The sequence below is a fragment of the Rhinoraja longicauda genome, chromosome 18 (assembly GCF_053455715.1).
Source record: "Rhinoraja longicauda isolate Sanriku21f chromosome 18, sRhiLon1.1, whole genome shotgun sequence".
In the NCBI taxonomy this organism is placed as follows: domain Eukaryota; kingdom Metazoa; phylum Chordata; class Chondrichthyes; order Rajiformes; family Arhynchobatidae; genus Rhinoraja; species Rhinoraja longicauda.
In genome coordinates, this window is record NC_135970.1 from 19986305 (window position 1) to 20006451 (window position 20147).

The 20147-nt window shown below is 50.2% G+C and overlaps 1 protein-coding gene across 1 annotated transcript in view; it reads right to left on the reverse strand.

Annotated features, from left to right (window-relative positions):
* mical2b (microtubule associated monooxygenase, calponin and LIM domain containing 2b) overlaps positions 1-20147 on the reverse strand; it is a 187367-nt gene that overhangs the window by 22089 nt on the left and 145131 nt on the right. The window contains exons 27-32 of the mRNA XM_078415258.1: positions 17520-17694; positions 11267-11421; positions 8789-8863; positions 5991-6088; positions 1883-3101; positions 59-144 (exon numbers count right to left, since the gene is read on the reverse strand). Of these exons, the coding sequence (XP_078271384.1) occupies positions 59-144; positions 1883-3101; positions 5991-6088; positions 8789-8863; positions 11267-11421; positions 17520-17694 (1808 nt within the window). The remainder of the gene's footprint in view (positions 1-58; positions 145-1882; positions 3102-5990; positions 6089-8788; positions 8864-11266; positions 11422-17519; positions 17695-20147) is intronic.

Below are 20147 nucleotides of genomic sequence, written 5' to 3' on the forward strand. Positions count from 1 at the left end.
AATAAAGCAGAGAAAGCTGGAGATACTTGGGCAGGACATCAGTCTTGGAGGAGCTCACCTCTTGCTTGTCTTCAGATGGGTCGTCCAAGGAAGATTCAGATTCATCGTCAGCGAACTGGGAGTCCACTAGCTGATTCCCAGGGCCTGCAAAGGAAGAAGGGAGTCTGAGACAAGTCTGAACTGAGCACCATCCATGGCATTTTACTTGGGAAAGTCACACAAACCAGCTTTGTTGCATCTCCCCACCTGCTGCCCCTGCTCTGAGCATTCTCCAGCCGAGGGCAACTGACATTTAAACAATGACAAGGAACTGCAACTGCTGGTTTACAAAACAAAGACACAGTGCAGGAGCAACTCAGCGGGTCAGAGAGCACCTCTGGAGAACATGGACAGGTGGCGTTTAAGGTGGGGACCTTTCTTACAACTTCAGTCTGAAGTTGAAATCAGGCAACTATTACATTTGGACTCAGTGGGCTGTTTCCATGCATGGGGTGCTTAATCGGGGGTTATCTTTATGTATGGCAATAATCCCGCTGATCTAGGGTGGCACGTTGGCACAGCAGTGTGCTGCTGCCTTAGAGTGCCAGAGATGCGGGTTTAATCCTGACAAAAGATGCTGTCTGTATGGAGTTTGTGCGTACTACCCGTGACCCGAGTGGGTTTTCTCCGGGAGCTCCGGTTTCCTCCCACACTCCAAAGACATACAGGTTTGGAGGCAAATTGGCTTGGTAAAAATCGTAAATTGTCCCCCGTGTGCGTAGATTAGTGTTAATGTGCGGGGATCGCTGGTCAGCACGGTCTCGGTGGGCCGAAGGGCCTGCTTTGGCACTGTGTCTCTCAGTCCGTGGCTGATGTACTTCGAAAACCGTACATTTACGAATGAATTTATAAAACACAAATACATTTCAGTAAGTTGCCGCTGGGTCAGATGGGCTCCTGAATTACAGTGGCTCATTTGCCCCGTTGAGTCGTGTTGTTTCAAACTAAACAGCCCTGGGCTCAGTAGCATCTGGAAAATATATCCACATTGTGGACATCTGTTGAGGCAAAACATTTGGCGTCATACTGTCTAGTGAGATTTAAAAATAAACATTTCAAAAGGGTAATTGAAAACTATTGTAGTGTGATGAAATATTAATAACTTGCGAGCACACAACACAAATTAACAACATAAATATTCATATTTGGCCTGTGCCTGCCATATTAGGATGCCACAATCAGGGCGAAGATGCAATATCTCACTGCTTATCCCTGTGTCTATCTAAAAACCTTTTAGCTGCCGCTGTTGAATCAGCTTCCACCACCACCCCCTGGCAGTGTGTTCCAAACACCCACCACTCTCTGTGTGAAAACAAATATCTTGTCCCGCACATCTCCTTTAAACTTTGCCCCCTCTCCCCGTAAAGCCATGCCCTCTAATGTTTGATATTTCCATCCTTGAAAAAGGTTCTGACTGTCTAAGAAGGAACTGCAGATGCTGGTTTACACCGAAGAGAGACGCAAAATGCTGGAGTAACTGGAGCATCTCCGGCAGAAAGGAATGGGTAATGCCTTGGGTGGTGGAGACTCGTGATCAGACTGTGATTGTTTACTCTAGCTATGCCTCTCATAATTGTATATACTTCTATTGGGTCTCCCCTCAGCCTCCAAAGCTCCAGAGAAAACAATCGATTTTAATCTAATACCCTGAAATCCAGGCAGCTCCAAAGCCTCCAGATCCTTTCTGGAATGGGGCGAGTTTTATCTCAGGTTTCCAGCATCTGCAGTCATTGGTTATCATCCATCCACAGGCACCTGAACCTCTGCCAACCTCCCACCAGTTGTAAGCCACCTGGACTGAGTGCTCCAAGATGAGGCACTTTAACAAGACTTGCACGGGTACCTGGGGTGGGACTGAGTCCATAAGCATCTTGGAGTGTGGGAGGGATGAATGCTTTGGGCATAGACCGTTTCATCTCTTTATGCCTGACGCTCTTCCTCTTAAAGCTGATCATCAGACGACGGATATCACCCTTCGAAGTCCCCTCTCCCGCATCGTCCAAAGCAGAGGAGCCAGCCTGGCCTTCCTTGTCCTTCTCCCTCCGGTTGGAACGATGGCTGCTCTTCCCAGAGCTTCCGCTGGACCCTCCAGCTGGACCACTGGGCTTGGAGGAGTTGGGGGACATCGCTGGGCGAGGGGAAGCGGGAGCTTCTGAAGGCGACCCTCTGTCCCGGGGTGAAAGGGGAAACCGTGACCTGACGGCGCGGAGCCAGTGGCCGTCAGTCGGTGCCAGGGGTGCATCCGGGCCGGAGGTGTTGGAGGCACCGAGAGACAATCCATGGAAGGAACTGCTGGAGAAGGTCCTCGCCCACCTGGTCTTACCTTTCTTCTCCTGGGGCTGCCCCACTGTGTGAGGAAGCACGGGACTCTTGCTCTCAAAGAAGGACTTCCTAAATGCATTCACTAAGAAGCTCAGTGGTGACCCGGGAGACTCCAGGCCCGGACTTTTGGTGTGGACGCCTTCCATGGCGGGAGAGTCGAGGGGACCACTCTGGTCTGAACTTATTGAAATAGTTGGTCGGGACAAACGCGATGGCTTTCGGCCAGGATTTGGAAGGAGCATCTCCCTGGCATCGTTCTCCGTCTGCATGGCACCCCCGTCCTCCTGCTCTGTTTCCATGGCCCCGTGGCTTGTGTGCGGAGGACTCCACACCAGTGGGTGGGACGGTGCTGTGGGTGAAGGGGTGCCACCCCGACTCTCCCCTCTTGCAGAGGTGGGGCTCGTCCGGCTCGAGTCCCCCTCCCCCGCGGCATCTTCCGAAGGTCCAGGAACTCCTGACCAAGTGGCGTCTGGGACCAGGGCCTCCTGGAGCCCCGCGCTCTGCCTGTCCTCCACCTCTCCGTCGCCAGCCTCCGCGGGCTCACTGCCGCTCCAGCACGACAGCTTGTGGACGGTCCTAGGCGACTGCCATGCCGCCGCCGGCCGCAGCCTCCCGGTGGTCAGCTGTGCCGTGGACCCGGTGCCTCGGTGAGGACGGCACACGCCGTCTCCACCCTCGGCTCTCTGTTGCCGTGGTGACCTGTGAGGCAAGGAGGAACCCCTGGTCAGGTGTGACCGCACCTGAAATCAGAAGAGCTCAGGTCAACACTACATCAGTACCAAAGCACGATTTATAAGACACGTGGGCAGCTACATGGGTACGAGTGGTTTAGAGGGATAAAGGCCAAATGCGGGCAAATGGGACTAGTTTAGATGGGGCATCTGGTCAGTGGATGCGTTGGGCCAAACTCGTCCAAACTATGACTGGTTTGACCAGTCATAGAGTCATGCTATACGAGTCCATAACTAGTCAAACCAGTTACCTGGTAAACTTCATTGTGTTCTGTTAACTCCACACACAGAGTTGCCCAGTACATCTCCTTTAAAAATGCTGCCCTTCTCACCTGAAAGCTATCTCCTTTCAAATCCACCCTGGGGGAAAAAGTTCTGATTGTCTACTCTCTCTATGCCTCTCATGAATTTATATACTTCCTTCAGCTCTCCCTTCAGCCTCCAAAGCTCCAAAGAAAACCATCCAGGTTTGTCCAACCTCTCGGTAGATCTAATACCCTCTGATCCAGGCAACATTCTGGCAAACCAAAACGCCATTGTAGCTCCATAACCCTCTGTCACACCATTCCCCTCTTAATAAGATTGGACACGAGCTTTCAACCTCTACGGCCTGGTGTAGACTTGTAAAGGTGGCAACACAAGTAGATAGAGTGGTAAAGAAGGCACTTGCCTTCATTAGTCGGGGCATTGAGTGTAAGAGTCAGGAAGTCATGTTGCAGCTTTATAGGAATTTAGTTAGGCTGCATTTGGAGTAGTGCGTGCAGTTCTGGTTGCCCCATTGTGGAGGCTTTAGAGAGGGTGCAGGAGAGGTTTACCAGAATGCTGTCTGTGTTTGGAGAGGTTGGACAAAAGTAGAAACAGGCTCCTCTAAAGGAGATGCACAGGGCAAGCCTTGTTTTTACACAGATGCTGACTTAGATGTAGGAAGGAACTGCAGATGCTGGTTTAAACTGACGATAGACACAAAAAGCTGGAGTAACTCATGGGGTCAGACAGCATCTCTGGAAAAAAGGAATAGGTGACGTTTCGGGTCGAGACCTAGATGCCTTCCTGAGCAAGTCCCATTTGCCTGCATTGGATCCATATCCCTCTAAATCTCTCCCATCCATGGACCTCTCCACAAGCCCTTGAAGCAGTGTAATTGTACCTGCATCCACAGCTTCCTGGGTATCTGTAGTGAGCTGCCAGGGTGGTGGCGGGAGGCAGATGCAATAGTGACTTGAAGAGTGTTTTGGATAGGCACATGGAAATGCAGCAGACAGTGGGATATGGATCACGTGCGGGCAGAGGAGATTCGTTTACAGACTGTTGAGGTTAGCATCATGTTCGGCACTGACATCATGGATCAAAAGTCCTGTTCTTGCACTGTACTGTTCTATGTTCACGTTCATTAATCCAATCCGTAAACAAAAGCCCAGGTTTGTAATTAACCGCTGACTTGGCATAAATTACCATGCACAAAGGAATCCACCTTCCTTCTGCTAACCTGGGGGGTTCAAGAGTTGGGACTTTATGTGACAATTGTGCAAGAGGCTAGTGAGTCCACACTTGGAGTGTTGTGTGCAGCTCTGGTCTCCCTGTGCTCGCAAGGGTGTGATTAAGCTAAAGATGGCGCAGAAGAGATGGCAAGGAGTGTGCAGGGACTGGAGGGCTGATTGATACGGAGAGACTGGACAGGATGGGAGTTTTGTCCCTGGAGCAAAGGAGGCTGAGGGGTGACTCCTCTGCAACGCAAAGAGGTCCTTCTACAGTTGTACCGGGCCCTGGTGAGACCGCACCTGGAGTGCTGTGTGCAGTTTTGGTCTCCAAATTTGAGGAAGGATATTCTTGCTATGGAGGGCGTGCAGCGTAGGTTCACTAGGTTAATTCCCGGAATGGCGGGACTGTCGTATGTTGAAAGGCTGGAGCGATTGGGCTTGTATACACTGGAATTTAGAAGGATGAGGGGGGATCTTATTGAAACATATAAGATAATTAGGGGATTGGACACATTAGAGGCAGGAAACATGTTCCCAATGTTGGGGGAGTCCAGAACAAGGGGCCACAGTTTAAGAATAAGGGGTAGGCCATTTAGAACGGAGATGAGGAAGAACTTTTTCAGTCAGAGAGTGGTGAAGGTGTGGAATTCTCTGCCTCAGAAGGCAGTGGAGGCCAGTTCGTTGGATGCTTTCAAGAGAGAGCTGGATAGAGCTCTTAAGGATAGCGGAGTGAGGGGGTATGGGGAGAAGGCAGGAACGGGGTACTGATTGAGAGTGATCAGCCATGATCGCATTGAATGGCAGTGCTGGCTCGAAGGGCTGAATGGCCTACTCCTGCACCTATTGTCTATTGTCTATTGTCTATTGCATTGGAGATGTGATAGAAGTCCAGTAGTTTAGTTTAGTTTAGAGATACAATGTGGAAACAGGCCCTTCAGCCCACCGAGTCCATGCTGACCCGTGATCCCTGTACACTAGCACTAACCTAAACACTAGGGACAATTTACAATGTTAACCGAAGCCAATTATCCTGGAAGTTGACCAATTATTTTTTTTAGAGATACAGTACGGAAACAGGCACTTCGGCCCTCCGAGTCCATGCCGACCAGCAATCCTTGTACACTAGTTCTAACCTACACACAAGGGACAATTTACCGAAGCTAATTAACCTACAAACCTGTACGTCTTCGGAGTGTGGGATGAAACCGGAGCACCCAGAGAAATCCCACACGGTCGTGGGGAGAACGTACAAACTCCGTACAGACGGCATCCGTAGTCAGGATTGAACCCGGGCCTCTGGCGCTGTGAGGCAGCAACTCTACGACTGCACCATAAATGCAGGCAGCTTCACTTCCCAGCAGCCTGTCAGTCAGCCAGAGTGAGTTAACTTCTCACAGAAGGTGAGGACAGTGAATCGTACCTGGGATGGATGTTCCTGAAGTCCAGGGGAGGTGGGTGAATTCACTGCTCCCTCTCCCCCCACCTGCTCCATCTTCTTCCGCAACAGCAAGGGGAGCTCTGTGAATGAGAAACACAGGCACCAAGACCATCACTCCCAGCCTCACGCTTGAAGCCACCGTGTTGCACGCAGCTAACAATGGGCTGTTTCCTTTAACATCGTTACTTTTTAGCATATCTTTCATTCACTTGTTCTATATCTCTCCATATCACCACCTATATCTCTCGTTTTCCTTTCCCCTGACTCTCAGTCTGTCGAAGGGTCCCGACCCAAAACGTCACCTATTCCTTTTATCCAGAGATGCCGCCTGACCCGCTGAGTTACTCCGGCTTTCTGTGTCTGTCTTCGGTGTAAACCAGCAGCATCTGCAGTTCCTTCCTGCACATCTCTGGAAAACACAGCTTGGTGGTCTATCGTGCCAGGATACTTCACGAAGGGTCCCGTCCTGAAACGTCGCCTACCCATGTCCCTCCTGAGATGCTGCCTGGCCCGCTGAGTTACTCCAGTACTTTGTGTCTTTCTTTTTGTGTAAACCAGCACCTGCAGTTCCTTGTGCCGACATAGAAGGAAGATGTTTGCTACTTTTCCTTGGTCTGGGGATCAGCTGTGGTGGGCACATGGTGGGGCAATGGGAGCTGAGGTCATTTAATGAAGCTTCCAATACAAGGACATCGCAAATGCTGGTGAATTCAGCAGTTATTGCCCATCATTTCCCCTGAGGGAAGTGGGGGAAGAAGGGAAGGAGGGGGATGTAGGAACAGAGGTAAAGAGGACAAAGAGAGGAGAGAAGGGAAGAAAGCACACAAAGTGCTGGAGTAACTCAGCGGGACAGGCAGCATCAATGGAGAGAAGGAATGCCCGACTTTTCGGGTCACAAACCTTCTTCGGACTGAGTGTCGGGGAGACGGAAACTGGCGATATGGAAGGGCACAAAGAGAATGAATGTAAGGTGTGAAAACGACAAATCAAAGCAGATGCTGTTCAAGGAAATGTAGGGTGGACAGGTGACACTTTGGGTTGGGACCCTTCTTCAGACCTGAAACATCACCTGTCTATGTTTTCCAGATATGCTGCCTGACCCGCTGAGTTACTCGAGCATGATGTGTCCTTTTGCGTGAACCTGCATCTGCAATTCCTTGCCTCTACATCTAAAGCAGGGAAGAAGGTCCCATGTTGGCCAGCTGTGGTCCCCTCTGGTGAAGGTGCTCCCACAGTGCTGTGGGGGAGGGCGTTCCAGGGTTCAGACCCAGTGTCGATGAAGGGGACAGTGCGTGACTTGGAGGGGAACCTGTGGATGGTGGTGTTCCCAGGACCCCACTCTTCTGCATAGGTGTGTTGGTGCGAGAGGCAGAGGGTGTTTGGGTCTTGGTGAAGCTGAAGAGGTGGATTGCCAAGGGGGAGGTGTGTAGACCCCTCCGGGACTGGCACTACCTGCCGCGTGCGTCGCCACTGCCTCTCTGAGACAAAATGCTGGAGTAACTCAGCGGGTCTGGCAGCATCTCTGGAGAGAAGGAATGGGTGACGCTTTGGGTCGAGACCCTTCCATAGATGCTGCCTGACATAGATCCAGCACCTCCTCACATGATTGAATGATTCAGAATGTCAACTCCAATAATTTTTAAGACTAAGTGTGCATGAAGGTTGATTGGGTTACCCAATTACTTTTTAGGCCCAGTTACCTATTGCAGAAATTAATCTTTAATTGACAGAATTTCCAGGGTTGGAACTTTATCCCATCCCCCCAGGACTGTCCAAACACCTTCCAGGAGCCAAATAAACATGGTTGTCACCGCAAACCAACAGGGTTGGCTCTAACATTGACAGATCATGTGTTTGTGTCTGTATATTTACAATCAGAGAATAATCGATTTGTACATTTAATGAACATTTGGATAAGCAAAAGCTGTCGTCAGGTGAGCGTTTACTGCCCCCTTGTGGGAGTTTTAATCATAGCGACAAGATCTGCGGGTTCCTGCTTGTGTCTGAAGAAAGGTCCCGACCCGAAATGCTGCCAATCCATTCCCCCCCACAGATGCTGCCTGGCCCGCCGAGTTACTCCAGCACTTTGTCTCTTTTTTTTTGTAACTCAACATCTGTGTTTCATTGTATCGAAAGTTGAACACGTGCCTGATAGCGAGTTCTTAAAGACGAATTGAACAATAAAAATTGTAAAGAGCTTCTTTGTGTTTTGCTCAAGATTCCACCATCTGCAGTTCCGGGTGTCCTTGGAGATTAGTGTGTCAGACTGAGGAAGTCTGGCAGCTGTTATCCAAACCTGGAATACAGCATGCCCTGCTCCCACATAACCTCTAGATCCAGCCGCTAGTTTAGACTGTAGAGAAACAGCGCGGAAACAGGCCCTTCGGCCCACCGAGCCCATGCTGACCAGCAATCACCCCGTACACTAGCACTATCCTACACACTAGGGACAATTTACAATTAACAGAAGCCAATTAACCTACTGTGCTTCTCTAGAGTGTGGGAGGAAACCGGAGCATCCGGACAAAACACACACAGTCAGATGGAGAATGTACAAACTCCGCACAGACAGCACCCGTAGTTAGGATTGAACCCAGGTATCTGGCACAGTATCTGGCAATACTACCGCTGCGCCACCATGCCACCCCACAGTATCATCTGAAAGAAGCACTCCCTCAGTACTGCCCCTCCCACAGTCCGATGTTCTCTCTGTGATTAACAGGCAGGCTACCGAGAAAGATCTGTGAGAGGTGTTAAGCGATATAATATTTCTATCTTACTGTTGGAAAGTTTTTTCCTCCACTTATCCTGTCTGTCCATGGGTGGCGGCTGGAAGCTGGAAGCTCGCCTTAGGGCTGTGGGTGAGAGGTATAAAATGGAATATATTAATGCATGGGTTAAAAAATCTTCACTGGTTCTCTCGGAAACCGCTTCTGCAAAGAAGCCCGGTCCATCGTGGGCACAGCCCTCCCCTCCATCCAAGCGCTGCCTCAAGAGGGTGGCATCTTTCATCAAGGATCCCCATCATCCGGGCCGTGCCCTCTTCGCACTGCTACCATTGGGCAGGAGGTACAGAAGCCTGAAGTCCCACGCCACCAGGTTCAGCAATACCTACTCTCCCACAACCATCAGCTTCTTGAACTGACCTGCACAGTGATCTCGACCCGAAACATCATCCATTCCTTCTCTCCAGAGATGCTGCCTGTCCCGCTGAGTTACTCCAGCATTTTGTGTCTGTCTTCGGTTTAAACAGCATCTGCAGTTCCTGCCTGCACAACTCTAATCTTACCTCGACAATGGAACTCTACAGATCAACTCTTATTGCATCAATAACCCTGGACTTGGTTTTCTAATTGTGTTTCGCACGAAAGACTTGCTTTTTTGCAGTCTTTCTATTTTCACTGTCATGTCAAATTGTACATGTAATTTATGTATGATTTATGTTTTGGTGTGTTGCCTGTCTGTGTGGCCGTGAGGCTGCAGCAAGCAAGGCTTCTCATTGCACCTGTACATCACTGTGCTTGTGCAGGTGACAGTAAGCTCGATAACAGTAACTTCTATTAACAGGGCTCTGGGAGGAAGTTTGAGCAAAAAAAACAAGGTATGGGAGGATTTGTGGAGAGAAATGGACAGGTGACAAGAACCCTTGCTTTCCATCTCTCTCCATCCCTCCCCATCCTAGTTCTCCGACTAGTTTCACTGTCCTCCTGATTTCATTTTACTGATTGTATGCCTCGTTGTCATCTTCCCCTCAGCTAACAATGATCCATTCCACATTTTCCTTGATCTCGTCCCCTTCGATCTCTCGTTTTCACACCTTACCTTTCCATGTCTCCCTGTCCCCTGACTCTCAGTCTGAAGAAGGGTCTCGACCCGAAATGTCACCCATTCCTTCTCCTCCAGAGATGCTGCCTGACCCGCTGAGTTACCCTAGCTTTTTATGTCTATCTTTGGTTTAAACCCACATCTGCAGTTCCTTCCTACACATTGGTAGCTGTTTGTTGGGTGAAAACGAGCTAACAATGGCCTATTTCCTTTATCATCGTTACTTTTTTTACATATCTTTCATTCATTGTTCTATATCTCTCTTCATCATCGTCTATATCTCTCCTTTCCCTTTCCAGTGGCTTTCAGTCTGAAGAAAGGTCCTGACCTGAAACGTCACCCATTCCTTCTCTCCTGAGATGCTGCTTGACCTGCTGAGTTACTGCAGCATTTTGTGAATAAATACCTTCGATTTGTACCAGCATCTGCAGTTATTTTCTTACAGTTACACGATGTGGTCACCAGGTGGCGATGCAGTTCACCAAATGGTCACTGGTTCTCTGCAAAGTTGACTGAGGTATGGCCCCTGTCACAAGCCTTCGGAAAAGCCAAGGCCCTTCGCAGGTGGCTAAATGGTCCTCCCTCTGTGCAATGATACCAGAACCGTGATGCTCCCAACGAGAGACAAATCTCTTTCCCTCAGCGTGCGTGACTCTCAGTGGGATCGCGTTGGAGGGGGCGGGGATGTTGGAGGATGATGTGTTGGATGTGGATGGGGCTGGTGGGGTGAATGGGGAGGGCCAGGGGAACTCTGTCCTTGCTCTAACTGGGGGGGGCGGGGGGGGGACAGGAGAGGGGGAGCGAGTGCAGAACTGTGGGAGAAGGATCAACGGGGGAAATCCACGTTTATTGAACATCTCGGATCTCCTCCCACCCTGCCTGTAGAGGGAAAAGTCCCATCATGGAGCAAATGCAGCGGAGACGGAGAAGTTGAGAGGGAGATATGGCGCCCGTGCACGAGGCAGGGTGGGAGGAGGTGCAGCATCATGGTAGCTGTGGCAGCTAGTGGGGTTGCTGTAGATGTCAGTACATAGTAAGCATTTAAATGATTTAATGGAAGGGTAGTGTACACATCTCACTCAGCCAGTCGTCTTCCCGAGGGATATCCAGCCTGCAAGTTGACCAATTCGTTTTTTTTATAGAGATACAGCACAGAAACAGGCCCTTCGGCCCACTCAGTCTGCACCGACGTGCGATCACCCCGTACACTAGTTCTATCCCACACACTAGGGACAATTTACCGAAGCCAATTAGCCTACAAACCTGCATGTCTTTGGGATGTGGGAGGAAACCAGAGCACCCGGAGAAAACCCACGCGGTCACAGGGAGAACGTGCAAACTCCGTGCAGACAGCACCCGTAGTCAGGATTGAACACAGGTCTCTGGCGCTGTGAGGCAGCAACTCTACCGCTGCGCCACCGTGATTACTTTACCTTCCAGGGGCGTGGAGCTGGTGTAGCGTGGACCAGCCTCAGCTTCCTCTTCAGCCGGCGACTGGCTGCCTCTTGGTCCGGTCCCCACCGGTCTGCCTGGGCCCGAGGTGTCCAGCGCACTGGGGGGGTGGGCTGCTTCCATCTCCACTTCAGAGCTGCAGCGGATAAAGCACAACAGGAGAAGGTGAGGTACGTCCCCCACCAGGCCTAGCAGTGGGCGAACCACTCCCCCCACTTCAGCCCATGCCCCTCGAGAAGTGGCCGCCCAGCTACTCCCCCAACTGCTCAGACCCCCGAACCACTCACCGTCTTCACACCCCCTTCCCTAAGGTGCCGCCACCTACTCCCACACTTAACCCAACCTCGCTGGGTTATTCTACTGTGGTTCAGTAATATTCTAGCGCACTATGACTTTGCACTACAATCTTGCACCATTCCGCTGTTTTGCACTTGTCATTGTATGTCAAAGAGTCACAGAGTCAGAGAGTGATACAGTGTGGAAACAGGCCCTTCGGCCCAACTTGCTCACACCGGCCAACATGTCCCAGCTACACTAGTCCCACCTGCCTGCGCTTGGTCCATGTCCCTCCAAACTTGTCCGATCCATGTACCTGTCTAACTGTTTCTTAAATGTTAGTATAGTCCCAGCCTCAACAACCTCCTCCGGCAGCTTGTTCCATACACCCACCACCCTTTGTGTGAAAAAGTTATCCCTCAGATTCCTAATAAATCTTCCCCCCTTCACCTTGAACCTATGTCCTCTGGTCCTCGATTCCCCTAATCTGGACAAGAGAGAGTACAATATTATTGTATTTCATGGTTCAATAGTTCTTTATTATCACATTATCTACATTATCACATTACCGACATGGATAGGATGGGTTTGGAGGGAGATGGACCAAAGCAGGCAGGTGGGACTAGTGTAGCTGGGACATGTTGGCCGGTGTGGGCAAGTTGGGCTGCAGGGCCTGTTTCCACACTGCCCGACTCTATGACTCATTGTATTGAGGTACTGCGGAAATCTTTTTTTTTGCATACAGTTCAGTAAATTATTACTGGAGGGCATGCAGCGTAGATTCACTAGGTTAATTCCCGGAATGGCGGGACTGTCGTATGTTGAAAGGCTGGAGCGATTGGGCTTGTATACACTGGAATTTAGAAGGATGAGGGGGGATCTTATTGAAACATATAAGGTAATTAGGGGATTGGACACATTAGAGGCAGGAAACATGTTCCCAATGTTGGGGGAGTCCAGAACAAGGGGCCACAGTTTAAGAATAAGGGGTAGGCCATTTAGAACGGAGATGAGGAAGAACTTTTTCAGTCAAAGAGTGGTGAAGGTGTGGAATTCTCTGCCTCAGAAGGCAGTGGAGGCCAGTTCGTTGGATGCTTTCAAGAGAGAGCTGGATAGAGCTCTTAAGGATAGCGGAGTGAGGGGGTATGGGGAGAAGGCAGGAACGGGGTACTGATTGAGAGTGATCAGCCATGATCGCATTGAATGGCGGTGCTGGCTCGAAGGGCTGAATGGCCTACTCCTGCACCTATTGTCTATTGTCTATTGTACACATAAACACAATCTCAGAATGAGCACAAAGTGTATAGAAATAACCCACTGAGACCATATTGCTCATTTTCACCGAGCCCACAGCTAACAATGGCCTGTTTCCTTTATCATCATTACTTTTTTGCATATGTTTCATTCATTTCTTCTATATCCCTCTACACCACTGTCTATATCTGGTATACACTGGAATTTAGAAGGATGAGAGGAGATCTTATTGAAACGTATAAGATTATTAAGGGGTTGGACACGTTAGAGGCAGGAAACATGTTCCCAATGTTGGGGGAGTCCAGAACAAGGGGCCACAGTTTAAGAATAAGGGGTAGGCCATTTAGAAATGAGATGTGGAAAAACGTTTTCAGAGAGAGAGTTGTGAATCTGTGGAATTCTCTGCCTCAGAAGGCAGTGGAGGCCAATTCTCTGAATGCATTCAAGAGAGAGCTGGATAGAGCTCTTAAGGATAGCGGAGTCAGGGGGTATGGGGAGAAGGCAGGAACGGGGTACTGATTGAGAATGATCAGCCATGATCACATTGAATGGCGGTGCGTACAGGCTCGAAGGGCCGAATGGCCTCCTCCTGCACCTATTGTCTATCTCTTGTTTCTCTTTCCCCTGACACTCAGTCTGAAGAAGGGTCTCAACCCAAAATGTCACCTGTTTCTATTCCCCAGAGATGCTGTCTGACCCGTTGAGTTACTCCAGCATTTTGTGTCAATCTTCGGTTCCTTCCTACACCATATACAAGTCGCCAGGTTTTAGTGCCTTTATCAAAGACCATTATCATTTTTGCATGTACACTGTTTATATGAGCTTCATGTGAACTAGAATTTCATTGAATCCTGGTGGATGTGGCAATAAATCGGAATCTGAATCTTCCCTGGGGCTTGGGTTAAGGGAAAAAGACTTTGCAGTGTTTCAATGTATTGGCCAGGCAGACATTTCATCACTGCTGGCCTATCAGACAATTCCATCGAGCATCTGAGAGTTAGCCACATAACTGAATCATCTGTGAACACAGATCAGAGAGACCAGATTCCCTGTGTTTTAGTAACATTCCACATTGTATTATGAACTGAATTTATATTCTCGTGGTACAGTGTTGGGATTTGAACTTGTGTCCCTACATTGTTCATCCAGGCCCCCGGTCCAGAGGTGTAACTACTGCAACACTCATTACAGGGCGGCACGGTGGCGCAGTGGTAGAGTTGGTGCCTTACAGCGCCAGAGACCCGGGTTGGACCCTGACTACGGGTGGAGTTTGCATGTTCTTCCCGTGACTGCGTGGGTTTTCTCCGGGTGCTCTGGTTTCCGCCCACGCACCAAAGACGTACAAATTTGTAGGATATGTGTAAGAAGGAAGTACAGGTGCTGGTTTACACCGAACATAGACATAAAATGGTGGAGTAATTCAGCGGGTCAAGCAGCATCTCTGGAAAAAAGGAATAGGTGACGTTTTGGGTCGAGACCCTTCATCAACTGGAGGTTCCCACCTCCTTGACTCTCAGTCTGATGAAGGGACTTCACCTGAAATGTCACCTATTCCTTTATCTCCAGGTTTATAGGTTAATTGACTTCGGTAAAGATTGTAAATTGTCCGTAGCGTGCAGAGTAGTGCCAGTGCATGGGGATCGCTGGACGCATGGACTCGGAGGGCCAAAGAAGCCTGCTTCCATGCTGTATCTCTGAACTAAACACCACTGTCACCCCTCTCCATTCCCCTCCCCATGGGCCCATATTTCCCTTTCTCCCTTACGCTGTTCCCTTCCACCCATTTCCCTCCCTCTGGCTTTACATTTCACTCCTCCTCTTTTCTCCTTATCTAACGCACTTTCCTCTCCATTTCATTTCTAACTTTTGGTCCCCTACTCCACCCACCCACCAAACTCCCTCTTGTATCCACCTATCACTTGCCAGGCTTTGCCCCACCCGCACCTCTCCTTTCCCAGCTTTCTCCCCTCTCCCCTTACTCCATCACTGAAGAAGGGTCCCAGCCTGAAACATCCCCTGTCCATTCATTCCCTCCACAGATGCCGACAGATCTGCCCATTTCCTCCAGCACTTTGTTCTTTCCTTGCCACAGCTCCCTCCAGCAGCCTGAGGTATCATGTCTAGACTTACATTTGCCAGCTTCTGGTTTTAATAATCTTAGCACTGAACTCCTGTCAACCGCAAGGTCTGTGCAGCAACAATGAAACCACAGAGATAGATTTCTCAGTTTCACTGGCTCCCAGGCTGAATGACTCATTCTCCCTTCACTTCAGTCAGCAGTGAGGCATGACATCGGATGTTCGGGACAGCCGGAAGAAGCAGGGGGTCGACACGAAATGCTGGAGTAACTCAGCGGGACAGGCAGCATCTCTGGAGAGAAGGAATGGGTCAAGACCCATCCTCAGACTGAAGCAGCAGATTGTGTTGCTTGGCTGTGCAGTGGTAGAGCCCGCAGCCTCCGGGGACCCCGGTTCGATCCTGACCTCGGGCACTGTAAGCGTGGAGTTCGCTCGTTCTCCCTGTGACCGCGTGGGTTTCCCCACGGCTGATCTAGTTTCCTTCCACATCCCAAAGACATGCAGGTTTGTCGGCCTTAACCGGCCTCTGTAAATTAGGGTGCTAACCTAGAACTAGCGAATGAGTAATCATTGGTTGACGTGGACTCAGTGGGCCAAAGGACCCTTTTTCCACGCTGTGTCTCTAATCTAAACTAAACGTTGGTTAACAAAAGGTTAATCAGCATCTGTAAATTGCCCCCAGGAGCATGAGTGAGGGGTGGAAACTGAGGGGGAGTTGGGGGCAATGTGGGGAGAATGAAGTGGGGTGAGTGTAAATGAGTGATGGGTCAGTGGGCGATCTACTAACCATCCCCACATCACCCTCAGCTCCCATGCCCAGATTGCATCCCGTGAACGGGAGATGTTTTGCAACACAGATGGGATTTGGTACAATGCTCCCTCCGGCTGCTGCTCCTAATTTCGCTATTGCCATCGGGAAGAAGGTGCAGGATCAATGAAAACCGTGACCACCAGGTTCAAGAATTGCTTCTACCCAGCAACCATCAGGCTCTTGGACACTGCACCACACTTTACTCAGCAACTATGATGGTGACCTAAAAGGACACAAAGTGCTGGAGTAACTTACCGGGTCAGGCAGCGTCTCCATCTCTGGAGAACATGGAGAGGTGATGTCTCGGGTCAGGACCCTTCTTCAGAAACGTCACCTGTCCATGTTCTCCAGACTTGATGTCCAGCACTCTGTGTCCCTTTGTGTAAACCAGCATGAGCAGTTCCATGTTTCTACATGTTTCTACGTCACCCATTCCTTCTCTCCCGAGATGCTGCCCGACCTGCTGAGTTACTCCAGCACTTTGTGAATAAATACCTTCCATGTTTCTACATGAAGGTTGCCTATAAATTGTATTATTGACCATCACATAATATCTGTGTGTTATTGTGTTTGCGGGCCAATTAAACCGCAGAAAGTAGGAATTTCATTGTTCTGTTGCGCCAGTACATAGGACAATGAAACACTCTTGACATGAGTTTTGACTTACGGAACTAAAGTTTCGTATAGTTTAGAGATACTGCTTGGAAGCAGGTCTTTCGGCCTTCTGAGTCCACGCCAACCAACCAATGATCACGCGTTCACTAGTTCTATGTTGCCCCACTTTCGCATCCTGAGGACAATTTACAGAGGTCAATTAACCTACAAACCTGCACGGACGTGGGAGGAAACCGGAGCACCGGGAGAAAGCCCCTGCGGTCACACGGAGAATGGACTCCACAGACACAACACCTGAGGGCAGGATCGACTCTGGGCCTCTGGTGCTATAAGGAAGCCACTCTACTGCTGCGCCACCGTGCCGTACCATTGCGCTAGGGTGCCGCCCTGTAACTGGTGTTCAGTGGTTAAATACTGGGCCAGGGGCCTGGACGAACAAGGCAGAGACACAAGTTCAAATCCCACCACAGAACAATAGAATATAAATTCAGTTAATAATATAATGTGGAATGTTTCTAAAACACAGGGAATCCGGTGTTCTTGCACAGTCTCCCTGGTCTGTCCACAGATGATTCAGCGATGTGGTTAACTCACAGATGTAGGAAGGAACTGCACATGTTGTTTTAAACCAAAGATAGGCACAAATAAGCTGGAGTAACTCAGTGAGTCAGGCAGCATCCCTGGAGAGAAGGGATAGGTGACGTGCCGGGTCTGAAGGAGGGTCTCCACCCAAAATGTCACCTATTCCTTTTCTCCAGAGATGCTGTCTGACCCGCTGAGTTACTCCAGCTTATTTGAGGAGGCCAAGTCAATGGATATTTTTAAGGTGGTGATTAACAGATTCTTGATTAGTACAGGTGTCAGGGGTTATGGGGAGAAGGCAGGGCAATGGGGTTAGGAGAGAGAGAGAGAGAGAGAGCCATGACTGAATGGTGGAGTAGACGATGGACTGAACAGCCTAATTCTGCTCTTATGACATGAACTTATGAATTTATTCCTGTTCTCCAGAGATGCTGCCTGAGGTGCTGTTACTCCAGCACTCTGTGAAACGTCACCTATCCATGTTCTCCAGACTTGCTGCCTGAGGCGCTGAGTTACTCCAGCACTCTGTGAAACGTCACCTATCCATGTTCTCCAGAGATGCTGCCTGAGGCGCTGGGTTACCCCAGCACTCTGTGTCTATCCAGGGTTGAGACTTACCCACTGCCATCACTGGCCACCATAACCCAGACCGCCAGCATGTTCGCTCCCGTCCCGCCCAGCGCCCGCCCGGCACGGCCGCTCCCCTGGCCTGGGGGGGTCGCAGGGAGGTCCATGTGTCCGGGTGCTCGCTTAGACCTCTTGGTGCCGACTGACCCGGAGCGGATCAGAGACGCTGTGGAAGGAATGAGAGGGATGTGGTCGTCAATAAACATCCGAGGTCACATCTGCCGCACCCTCCACCTCCACCTCCGCCTCCACCTCCATGGGCAAGGCAGTACCACCACCCACAACTTCCCCTCCAACCAGTAACCAAGCCTGTGCTTGCTCCACCAATGCCTGACAGATCTCCTGTATAGTTTACTTTAGTTTAGAGATACAATGTGGAAACAGGCCCTTATCCCCATCGAGTCTGCACCGGCCAGCGATCCCCGCACACTAACGCTATCCTACACACACCAGGGACATTTTACAATGATACCAAGCCAATTAACCTACAAACCTGTCCGTCTTTGGAGTGTGGGAGGAAACTGAAGCTCCCGGCGAAAACCTACACAGATCACGGGGAGAACGTACAAACTCCGTGCAGACAGCACCCGTGGTCAGGATCGAACCCGGGTCCCGGGCGCTGTAAGGCAGTAACTCTACCGCTGCGCCACCGGTCACGGTTTTAACTCCCCTTCCCATTCCCATACTGACCATTCTGTCCTGGGCCTCCTCCATCGCCTGAGTGAGGTCTCACGCAAATTGGAGCAACAGCACCTCATATTCTGCTCGGGCAGCCTACACACCAGCCGTACGAACATTGAATTCCCCAATATCTAGTAATAACCCATCAACACTTCTTCCTCTCCCCAACCCCCACCACAGTAAGCACACTTTTCTCCCACCACCCCAGTGACCCTGCTCTTTCCCCCTTCTCTGTACACTCCTCTCCCATCCTTGAGTCTCTCATTTCCCTTCCATCCCCTCCCTCCAGTCTTCTCCTCCACCCATACCCCTCCCTCCGGCTCATATTTTGCTCAATCCTCTTGCCGCCCTCTTATTTGACACTCTTGTCTCCTTTTCACCTCTAGCCTTTGCCATTTATTCCACCCATCTGCCAATCAAGCCCCCACCACTCACCTGCATCCACCTATCACTCGCCAGATTTTGCCCCAACCCCACTTCTCCGTTCCAGTGCTCTCCTCCCTTCTCCATTAAGTCTCATCGACGTCGGTGTGGGCGTGTTTGCCCAAAACCCGGCCGGTGGAAAAATGGTAGATATTCTTCTCCAGTGAATTTTTACAACAGGCTTCTGACAATACGGAGCTCCCTCAGTGCTGCCCCTCCCACAGTGTTTGCGGGGTTACGTCTGTGCCCGGGCGGTGCTGGACAAGGACTGTGCGCTGTCCACGGGCGACCTGGGGGATTTGCGGGACCGTTGGGCACCGTGGGGGGATTGGATGCATCCTGGATAGGGATTGTAACATAGTTGTATAATAGTTCCATTTGCTATATTTGTTTGCATTGTATTCTGGTGGTGGGTTCCGTTTTGTTTTCTTGCGTAGTAAATATTATTGTTAAATTATTGAATACATTTTTTGATTTATAAACCCCCTAAAAAACAGTGCAGCGCTCCCCCAATAGGGAGAGGAGGAAGAGACAACTGGGAAAGGGAAGTGGGGGGAGGGCAAAGCCTGGCAAGTGATAGGTGGATACATGTGAGGGGGGTGATCGGCAGATGAGTGGAGTAAGCAACGACTCAGGTTTAAGGTGAGAACATTGAATAAGAACCTGAGAGACACCTTTTCCACACAGAGGGCGCTGGGCATTTGGAACACATCACCAGAGGGAGTAGTTGAGGGCTGAACCACAACAACATTGATAAAAGATCTCAACAGGTACATGGATAGGAAATGTTTAGTGGGATGTGTACGAGGGAGGTGTAAATGGGACTAGCTCAGGTAGACATCTTGGTCAGCAGGGACATGAAGGGACTCGACCCGAAACGTCGCCCATTCCTTCTCTCCAGAGATGCTGCCTGTCCCGCTGAGTTACTCCAGCATTTTGTGTAGGTCTTTGGCACAAGGGACCGTTTCCATGCTGTGCGACTCTCTAAATCCAAGACTGTATTACATTAGGTTCTTGCTCTGATCAGCTGGGCGACACGGTGGCGCAGCGGTAGAGTTGCTGTCTTACTCCGGTTTCCTCTCACACTTCAAAGACGTACAGGTTTAGAGGCTAATCGGCTTTGGTAAATTTGTAAATGAACCCTAGTGGGTGTGTATTGTGCGGGGATCGCTGGTCGGTGCGGACTCGGTGGGCCAAAGCTCCTTTTTTGGCGCTGTATCTCTAAGCTAGACTAAACTAGAAGCTGTGATCTTACGAAAGGGGTGTGTGCCTATTCCGGCTCTTAATGTTTGATAATCATTCCCCTTGTCCTTCTCACGCTTTGACCACCCCAACACAGGTTGCCATGCTGTTGGGCACGAAGCTCTCAAAACCCCTCCCTAAATTCTCCACCTCTGTCTCTCCCCTTGTAAGATGCCACTTCAACCCCATCGCTCTGACCAACTCTGTCTTCACAAAACAATAGGAATGTGGAAGATGGCGCCCCGGCCTGGCGACTCTCTGCATGCAGGTCCC